General features: G+C 36.4%; 1 protein-coding gene across 1 annotated transcript in view; it reads left to right on the forward strand.

Annotated features, from left to right (window-relative positions):
- Positions 1–3,300: 3,300 nt before the first annotated feature.
- The window catches only part of LOC108722574 (tyrosine-protein kinase Drl), a 37,401-nt gene continuing 30,129 nt past the window's right edge, over positions 3,301–10,572 (forward strand). The window contains exon 1 of the mRNA XM_018447752.1: positions 3,301–3,633. Within this exon, the coding sequence (XP_018303254.1) occupies positions 3,507–3,633 (127 nt within the window). The 5' untranslated portion in view covers positions 3,301–3,506. The remainder of the gene's footprint in view (positions 3,634–10,572) is intronic.

Here is a 10,572-nt window from a genome sequence, read left to right on the forward strand (position 1 = left end):
GAGAGAGAGAGAGAGAGAGAAATGAAATAAAATGATGGAGAAATTTATTTTTTTTTAAATACAATTTAAAATATATTTGTTAGGAATTATAAGGTAGAATTAATTTTCAGTATAATGCGCATATAATACTAGATGATATTCCATATAATATACAAAGATATGTATCGCTTATTAGAAAGTATGCAATCCGAAATATAGTTGCTCGGAAATGTGTTGAATTGTGAAAATCATAATAATTCAGTCTGGAACGCTGAAATCCCCGACGGCTTAAGTTGAAATAAGAGGGACGACGAGGAAGAAATATAAATGTAAATATTAATACAGAGAGAGTTGGGCTACTATATGGGTCTTAAGAGCCGAGGGGAGACTTCCTCCACGAGCTTGCTTCCCTAGCCTCTTTCGTTCGCTCAAATATTTAATGGATTCGGATAGATCCACTCTTAGCTTTAGGTATATTCGTGTAACTTTTCTATGTGTGTAGATTGAGTTCGTGTGCCGTCCAATTTATATACGTACATACATTCGCTGTACGCTTGCGTGATTCTGCTCACGGAAGCTCAAACTGCATCCTCAGGAATTGGAGAGTTGATTCACATTTCTTTGCAATAAAATTATTTTTTCAATCAGGTAGAATGCGTTTTTCATCGATGAGTCAAATTAAACCAAATAATATGCGATTATTAAAACGGAAGAATATTATATATTTAAAAATATCGTGGATAAAACCAGATAAAATATATCCTTAAGTTACATCAGTCAGTAAAATTTTATTAATGTATTGCTAAAAAAAAAAAGAAAAAATATAGGAATAGAATACAGTTAGAGATGCAATTATATGAAATTTAGACACTTTTTCTTTTTGTGCTTTGTACTATTTCTTCAATACAAAACAAGAATTCATAAATTACGATACATTCCGTTGATCATCTTGTGCAATTTGGCGATATTTCACGCGATATTTCATATGCAATATTTTTATGATCGCATCTAAAGATATTTCATTTGTACATTGAACATCAATATCGACGCGCGCATCGATGAGCCGTCAATATTAGATCACTTCGCAAACTCGCGAAGCATCTGTTTGCGTGTAAGCTCGAGGGAAGCTCGGTTCCACGAAGGAAAGAGCGAAGGATCGAACGAAAAACGGTCTTTAATTATTTGCGATCGGCTCGGGTGAGTTCCGCGGGTGTGTTCCGCCGCCGAGAGTTCGACGGAGAGTTAATTAATCCCGCGGTATAATTAAAGCGCCGTTTTGTCGAGCATCGCGGAGGGTAGGATGGAAGGAAGAGAATGGTCCGCTCTCTGGAAGTTAAACTCTACGAAGATCAAATTGTGAATCCGAGGCTGCGAACTGTCCAGGACTCGCCAGAGGGTGGAAAGGAAGTGGACTCTGCGACACGACAGGGGTAGCCGGAGACCGATTTAATTAAATTCTAACGCTTTCGGAGAACGCGCACAAGTGAGCGACGTCGATCGCGCGCCGATACTTCCGACGTTTTCCCTCTCAGGATCACTGCACGGAGAAATTGGCGGTGATACGGACGGAACGAGCGAGGTCGTTTGAAATTATTTCTTTCGTCGTTACGTTACCTCCGCGTTTTCGTGTGTTGAGCTAAAGCTCATCAGTGACGATATTGCGTTCTGACGAGGCGAGGACCTGGGGATACAGAACACGAGTGGGAGCGGAAGGTGGGGACCATTACGTTGGAATTTCATGACTCCAAGTGGATTGAAAGTTTTTGATGTTATTGGACGCCGAACGTCAATTTTGTCGTTGCGTCGAGTCGTGGCCGTTAATCGGTACTATATTGTCGTCACGTCAATAACGAGTTCGATAGAATTGCGAGCGACAAAGGTTTCTAGTATTATTTCGAAATTATATCGTAAATCCGATTCGTTTCACGTTGCAGAACACGTCGTCAAATGTTTGTTCGTTCTACGAAGAAACTCTATTCCCGATTTTTCTACGTTTACGCGCCGGGCATTAATATAAAATGGATCGCTGATTTTTACTTGTCCGCATTATACAACCCTCGTGAATAAATCATGTCTTCACAAACGCGTATATTGTATCAGCTTAAAACTGAAATTCTTCCTTGTATTTCATATTTGATTTTTATATCTTGATGTAATATTTGTTGTCCTAAAAAATAGACGATTTTCAGTAATATCTATAATAAAATTTAAATAAGAATTTAAATAATCAGTTGTCCAAAATCCAAATAATTCAATTATTTAATAAATAAATTATTTAAAAATAAATCTATTTCAAACGGACGGACGTTCCGTTATAAAACGTGGACGTTATAAAATAAAGCACCTATTCTGTTATTCGCGCAAAAGTATTATGCATATTTAAAATGGCTGGTGTTTGCATAAAAGATTTATTGTTCATTCTCTGCCACGTGCTGTAGCCCCAAAAATTCACTAATAACAAGAGTATGACGAAGCGAGCATATTGTAAAATGTGCAAAGTCCTTGATCGAAGCGTTTCCATGGAGATATCACCATTGGCCTATTTCCAACCACGAGGACTTAATGACCGCAAATATTTACTAATTACGGTACAACGCCGTTTGCAAAAGCTATATCTAGTGATTACTGCAGCATCGCTTTTGATCTCAAACATTATTGATGATTGCGCGGATATGTCGATTGTTCGAGTATGGCTCACCTTTGCGCGATTTTTCATTCACACGCAATATTCCGGCAGTAGCGCAAAACCGGATAAATTGTTGGGAAAAGAGCACAAGTAGTTTTTTATGCAATGCATATTCCCTCGCTATTTTCGTAGCCCGGACTCCCTCGTCATTTCCGCGATGTTTATCCAGCTGTCTATTTTCGGCGACTTACACCTTACACCGAGATTCACGATGCGTACGCACGCACGTACGCACTGTTTTTCTAGCAATCCGTCACGTACGTGGATAATACGTGTTCCGTTGCGATATAGGTGACTGCCACATAGGCGCAAGCGCGACCGGACTCGTCGTCGAAAACGACGGACGTTCAGTCGCTCGGCGTTCAGTCGAGTACCGACGTCGTCGTCGACGACGTCGTCTCCTCCCTTGCGCCAGGACACCCACCCTAATCTCGTCATCGCGCATCGCAGTGCCATGTGATCGTCTCGCCGTTCGAGAACGCGCTCGATCATGAAACTACTTATGACAGCACGCGCGCGAACAAGATACTGAAAACGCTGACATTTGTTAAAATTTATTTTTTTTTTTGTACACCGGGATGGACGAAATTTTTTTCTGCAATAATTTTTTATAATGATCACGAAGCGCTCTAAATTTTTGCGAGCGCAGTAATCGAGAGACTCTTGTATATCTTGAGGAGTAGCCTGAGAAATGGCAGGGCACGTCCGTGAATGGAACCACGTGCGAGCAGTTGATGCCAAAGGGAAGGATAGGATTTCCCTGCAATTTTTGACGACGCGGTGTTGAAGTTGAAACTAACTGATTAGACAGGTGCGTGGCACGTACGGAGCATGTAAGACAATGCGGTGGTGTGGTGGTCCTTGCGATCTCCTGCGGCGCAAGATTTTTGTCCTGCTTGTTCTGATCGGCTGCAGCGATGGCTATTTTAATATATTCATCAGCCATTCTCAGGTCATGAAGCTTTTAGGTATGTAGGACTGCTACTCGATGTTGACATAAAAGACATAACATAGTTAGGGAGAATTAAATAAATAGTTACCAGAACGAATTAGGTATGTGTTGTGTTGGAAATAATTTATTTTATTCTCTTTATTATTTATTTAAAATTTATTCTTTTTTTATTTATTTAGAATTTATTTAAAATATAAATCTGTATAAAATGTATTTGAACGCACGTATGAAAAACAGAAAAATGCTTACTTGTATACTTAATTGTATTTTATTCGCGTATTGCGTTCGTAAAATAACGTGAATTTTTTCAATATAAATTTCCTAAACATAAATTTAGTAGTCTGTTTAATTTTTTTAAATATGTCTTGAAATTCTAAATGTAATAAAAAATTTTATGCATTTTATATTCGAATACCATATTTGATGCAAAATCCATTGAAGGATCATTTAGTTTTATACTTTTCATTGCGATTTTATTAATTGATAAAAATGATTAAAATGATTAAACGAACCAAAAAATTAAAAAAACCAATCTTTGCTATTTAAATTTACATGTATTACAACAGAAATGATTTAAAATTGATTACGAGGAAATTCACACTTTGATATTGAAACTGACATATTCATCCGATATCTACTACAGACTTTAATTTTATCTGATTTATTAATAGAACAATCTATTCTCTTCTTGCGAGCAATCTTTTTCTCGTGACATCGTGTCATCCCAACTCCGCGCAAGCGTTGGTTGCAAAAGCGTTAAAACGCTCTCCCATCCACTGCCCCACGTTATACACTTTTTCCATTCAATCTAAACTCTCGCGTACATTTTCGCGTGACGGTAAACATGAAAATTTCCTCTCCCGCGGCTCGTTAACAAGTCCCATTACAATTGTCGTCGTGTCGGACGCGGTATTTTCTGAAAATAAACGAAAGCTGGCGACCGCGTGAAAAAAGGTTGACATCAGAGAAAATCTGCAACACCAGACGATTATGTTGTCACAGTTTTTGTGCATGAAGTTGTAACCAATGATAAAAATCATTACAAATATATAATATTAATAAAAAAAGGAAGATAAAAAGAGATGTAGCGAGAAAGTTGTTAAGAGGATTAGCTTCAACGATAAAAAATTAGACATTTCTCGTGAAACTAACATATGCGAGATGCTAATCTTCCGCCAGTAACTGAGGTCTTTAAAGGCATCACTGACATTTTAATTATGAATTTTGGTAAATAAATTTAAATCTGTAAAAAATAAGTAGAATACAACCCTATAATACTGTGATAGAAAAACTCGTTATTAAAGCTTTGACAAATATACCAGAATTTTTTTAGACTTTTTAAAAATAATCCAGAATAATAAAAAATTTTCTATTTTTTCGAAAATTTCTATTGCTGACGGAATAGTTAAAATTCATATTGCCAGCGGAAGGTTAAGAATAATATAAATCTGCGTAATTAGCGTCTCATTTTTTAAATTTCTCTCTCTCTTTCTTTCTCTTTCTGAAATGAGTTAACTTTAATTTTAATTTTAACTTCTCTTTGTTGTTTCTTTTTTCTCTTTTCCTTTTCTTAATTTTAATTTTAATCCTCGTAATTTGCGGCTTTTCATTCTCGTCCATCGCTTACTTCGTTACATGTTTCTTGATTTTTGTATAATGTAGTTTCATATTTTATTTGTATTAGTATTATTTTTATTGTATTATTTCCGTTATTTGTGTATTTTTATTCTTACATTTTTATTTTTATGTTCTTGGAGAGTTTACCCTAGAATAATAATAAATGTTTTTATCTACCCCCCTCTCTCTCTCTTTCTCAGTACATAGTTGCAAAAGTATTCTAACTTATTGACAACAAAGAGTTTCTTACATGTCATAACGATTTTATCGATTAAATATAAAAAGAAGGCTCTAAAAATATACATAGAATATTAGAGCTTCACATTTTCGTTATACAAAAACTGGTAATCTTTTTTTGAAAATCTTAATTAGAACAAATGGGGCTGTATCTCCTTCTTTTTGTCTTGGAGCAAATAAAGATGCATGTGTATATGCGTATCGTAAGCATAATAATATTAATTAGCATCGGAATATTCTCTTCCCGCTTTTATGTTTATAATTGCGAGCCAAGTGATCGTGTTATCCCTTGTACCTTATCTAATTCTGTCTCTTTAACGTTTGCATCGTTCTGCATTCCCAGTGCGCAATTAACGCGATTGTAACGCGTCGCGAGGGAAAACTTTTTCACGAGACTCGTCCGGGGTTTTAACAAACGCGGGCAGAAAAAACTTGGGGTCATGTACGGGTCATCGACGAGAAAGGGAGAGGGTGGTTGCACACTTTTTGGCATCGTGAGCGAAGGCGAAATCGCAAAACGGCCGGCCGAAAGAGTGAATTAGCGTCGGGATCGATTATGGCAAGAGTGTCATTTCAGCAATTTACGGCACGAGCCACTCGTTTTAATGGTCGCCGACTATACACCGGGCTGAGGTTCATGCTCACACGCACCTAGGAGAGAAAGTCTCCGTTCCATTCGATATCACTTTACGGTCCCGTGATTCATATCCGTGCACACGATGGCACCGCACCGTCGTGGACCAGGCGTTCTCCACTCGACGTCGGTCGATTGCGCGGAGGCGCAATGAGGATGGTCGGCTGGACGGATTGGTGGAGGGCTGGAGAAAAAAAAAGTAAAATCGCCGTATTTACGAGCGGCCGGCGCGGCTCGTGACTCTTCGAAAATCGAGGCAATCCCGGCGGTCGCGACACTCCGAATGGCAGAGCGATCCGACACGTTCCGCTGGATGCGTGTGTTGCAGCGGCATAGATTGCGCTACGGCACTTTCGTACATTTCACGTTAATCGCGAAATATGGCGCACCGGCAAAAAAAGAGGGAAAAAGATACACATAGAAGTGAATTCGCTCGCGAACTAAAAGCGCGGGTCGGCGAGGTTTATCGCATTTTTTTAAAATTTAGTTAGTACCTGGCGCAGTCCATTTGATGATAAATAATTGTACATTTATTCTCTCTAAGTAAGAGTGGATAGAAAATGGTGTAATTATCGAAGTGCGGCAAATAGATAGGAAATATGATAAATTCAAATCTTATAATATATCGATAGATCGAATTAATTCAACTTCTCTTAATAACTTTGATCTATCTTCGAAATATATAAACTTCGCCAGAATTATACGAGCAGTGTAAGCATGTCTCTAAGATCAGCTAAGAAGAGATAGTGCGGATAAGAGGATAAGAGTTATTAAGATTAGAGATGAGTTGAATATATTAATTTATATGAAGTTTGATACTACGGGAATAATCTAAATTCACCTTCTATTAATTTTACTGAGGTGTCCTTTAACGCGAAGATGATTCTTCTTTTAGAAAAATTTGTACAATAATATTATTCTTCTTTCTCATCTTTTAAAAACTGTAGGATTTTTTTTATACATATCTGGTGTAATTCACTTGATGATAAATAATTGCGCATTTCTCCTCTAAAAGTAAGAATATGAGAAATGGTTTAATGATCGAAATATGGTTCGAAATGGATGGAAAATACTTATTTACGGTGAATTTAAATTTCATAATACCGATAGAACGGGTTAATTTGACATATCATATAACTTCGATCCATCTTCGATGAAATATTATGTAATTAAATTTTAATTACACATATATAAGTTTATTTAAAATGAACGCAATTTTTTATTCTACACACATCTATTACTAATTCAAATAATTCTACTATCGCTTATAAAAGCGAAACAGCCGTAATTGATTAAAGTTAATTGTTCCATCTTATAATTTACGTAACATCGAGTATATGACGTAAATTTAGCAAAAAGGACGGTGGCTCCATTCCTTAAACGAGTCTATTTTTCAAGTGCCCCGAGCGACCGCGGATCTCTAGATACAGGGTAATCTTCGTCACATTTCGGATTCCGCCGTGGGGGGTGGAAAGTAGGAGGACGATGGGAAAGTGAAAGGGTTGCTTCTGAGAGGAGGTAAGCGGTGGGGTAAGTTTCGTCGCCAGGGCTCTCGAAAGTCACTTAACTTAGATTGCACGAGCGAAATGACTTTACTTCCCCGGAAAACTTCGTTCCGTTGGAAAGGCATCTCCTCTGTGCAAGCACCAAAAAAGAAAGAGAGAAAGAAAAAAAAGGAACGAGGAATAAGGATAAAAAGAGGAAGGCTGACAGAGGTGGAGAGAAAGAAAGGCGGCGTGTGTGCGCGAGAAAGGCGGTTTGAAGGTGGTGTGTTACGTGAGGGGGGGGGGGGGAAAGGGGAAAGGGACAGGGCAGCGAAGGAGAGAAAATACTCAGTGCCACCTCCGCACACACACGTCCTCCCTTTGCGAGGACGAAGATACGAGTCGACTATTACCTGACACCTCCGTGCGGATTCAGCATTTACTTCCGCCGTCGAGTTCGGAACGTTTACACGGGGTTTGCTCTGATTGGGCAGGGGATTTCTCACGGTGTGATGAAAGGTGTAGGATGAGCTTGCGCTTTGAAGTAATATCCTTATTTCTCGAATGGAGTTGTCTCTCGGCAACATGGATTTACTACCGAAATTGCTTCGCGCTAGTCAACTGGTCTCACGACTTCAACGATGTAGAGTATCGAGTTTTCCTTCTCGACGAAGTTATCTCGAAGCAATATAATTTTATCTAAAAAGCATACATACATTTCTGTCTTTTTAACTTTTTTTTTATATCTAATACTTTTATATCAGTAGTAAATCTAATTTGCGTTTATCTGTATGATAAAAAAAATTAAATAAATGGTAAGTTTAAGTCGGTAGACAATACAAATATATATGATTGATGACAATATGATTAGTCCTTGATTTACGTAAAAATATAGATTTTTTTTTTTATTCAGAATGATCAAAATATTAATGGATTTTCAGACTTATTGGACTGTCGTACGGATGTTCGTACTCGTGTTCTTTCTTGCATACAGATTTCGGGAATCGTACGTTGCGCGTAATAAGCAGGAACTTCGAAATCGTTCCTAGAATTGATTTTTAATTTACTCTCGAACACATGCACACACCCTATGTACTCTCGTTGCAGTCGTCTCCGTATGTTTGTCCTGTCTGGACCACGAAACGCTCCGACAAACAACCGACAACGTGTTCATTGCCGTCGACTATCGGACTAGCTCGTGAAACGACCCTTGTCGATTCCCCTGGCTCCAGCCGCGTCGCTGGAAACGACACGAGAAAATCGATTATTCCGCAAGAACACCCATTAAAAAAAGTATTACGCGAAAAGATTATCGCGTACATTCATGAAGTATCTTGCAAGATTCTTCCACTCCTGAACATTTTTTTAATGTTTTCGCTATTTTTGCGCTAGTGCTCCAATTTATTATTTTATGTATTTTATCAATTATTAGAGGATAAACTTGTTTAAATCGTATCTATACCTAAATCATATTATGGGTTTAATTTCGATTTAAAGATGTTTACAACGCTCTTGGCGATATAAAATGTAAACAGCTACTAGTAATCGGTTAATTACTGTTTTCATTTTGTACTGTTAAGGGCGTTATATAAACCCTTTTAAATCAAAATTACATCCACAGGTACAATTTAAGCAAATTTACCCTACGCATTAGTGATTTTTTTATACGAATTTTTAATAAACTTGAAATTGCTCTTCCATTTATTTAAAGATAAATGAAAAAAGCTTTTGTGTATATAGGATCACGTTTTTGATGCAAAAGATTAAAAAAAAATTATCCATGTACTCGGAGTAATAATGTAATGTGCAGAAGAAGAGATATATTCACCACGTATGATAAATCTAATTTCTTTATACGATTTCGACGTTCAAACTTGAAGGAATTAGACCGTCCAATTTTCCCGCCCGTTGAACAAATTGCTTCTACTCTAGAACAATTCCTTTCGCTTCTGGTTTCCTTCATCCCGGTTTATTTAATTACTGCAATGGTCACGAGCAATTCGTTACTAATTCCTCCCATTGCATGCACGTTGTCTGGCATCACTTCGCAAAATTATTTATTTATTATGAAATGTTACACTATTTTTACTTCTCTTTTTTCCTGTTTTATAGGTGTAATTATTTTGAATATCCACAGAGATAATTGATCCGCGCAGTCATTTGGGTTTAGCGAATTCATGAACTCGAGCTAATATGGACACTACTGGACACTCTGTGTGTGTGTACATATATTATATATTTTTTTTTCTTATAATATATATATATATATAAGTATTTAAGGAAAAGTGAAAGCAAGATGCATATATATAATAACTGTCAAAAATTTCTGGCCAATGAGTAATTTTATTGAATTAGATAAAGAATCTTTACAAAAAATCTTAGTATATAAGTATTTATATAATAAATTTTAACATTAAAAATATTGTGTTCTTAGTTGATTTTAACAAAAATTTTATTAACTTATAATTTAAATTGAAAAACAGATTGATAAAAATTATCGCAAAATTGTTGACCGGAAACTTTTGGCAGTCACTGTGTATGTACATACACACATATATATATAGTTGCAAAACAAACGTTTAATAATTAAAGATATTTCAATTTTAAACGTTCTAAATCCAAACACATAGTGTTTTGTTCATTGAAAAAGTTTAAAATTGAAACATCTTTAAATATTTAAAAAAAACAGAGACAAGAATAAAAATTTAATATTTTAAAATTAAACACTTCTTTTTTGAGTGCGTACATATATAGGGTGTTCCAGAATGACCGCATTTCCTCTTAAGAACATATTCTTGAGGTAATTTTGAAACAAAAATTCTAATACAAAAATGTCGAGGCTACAATAGTTTTTGAATTATAATTGGTTAAAGATAGTTTGTAATTCGAAAGCTATTATAGCTTCGTATTTTCGTATTAGGATTTTCGTCTTAGAATGTTTAAAAGAATTCAGAAATAATAATAGAGACTATAAAAGTAAAAT

This window comes from Mycetomoellerius zeteki, unplaced genomic scaffold (genome assembly GCF_001594055.1).
Source record: "Mycetomoellerius zeteki isolate Tzet28-1 unplaced genomic scaffold, Tzet1.0 scaffold211, whole genome shotgun sequence".
NCBI classification, from domain to species: Eukaryota; Metazoa; Arthropoda; class Insecta; order Hymenoptera; family Formicidae; genus Mycetomoellerius; species Mycetomoellerius zeteki.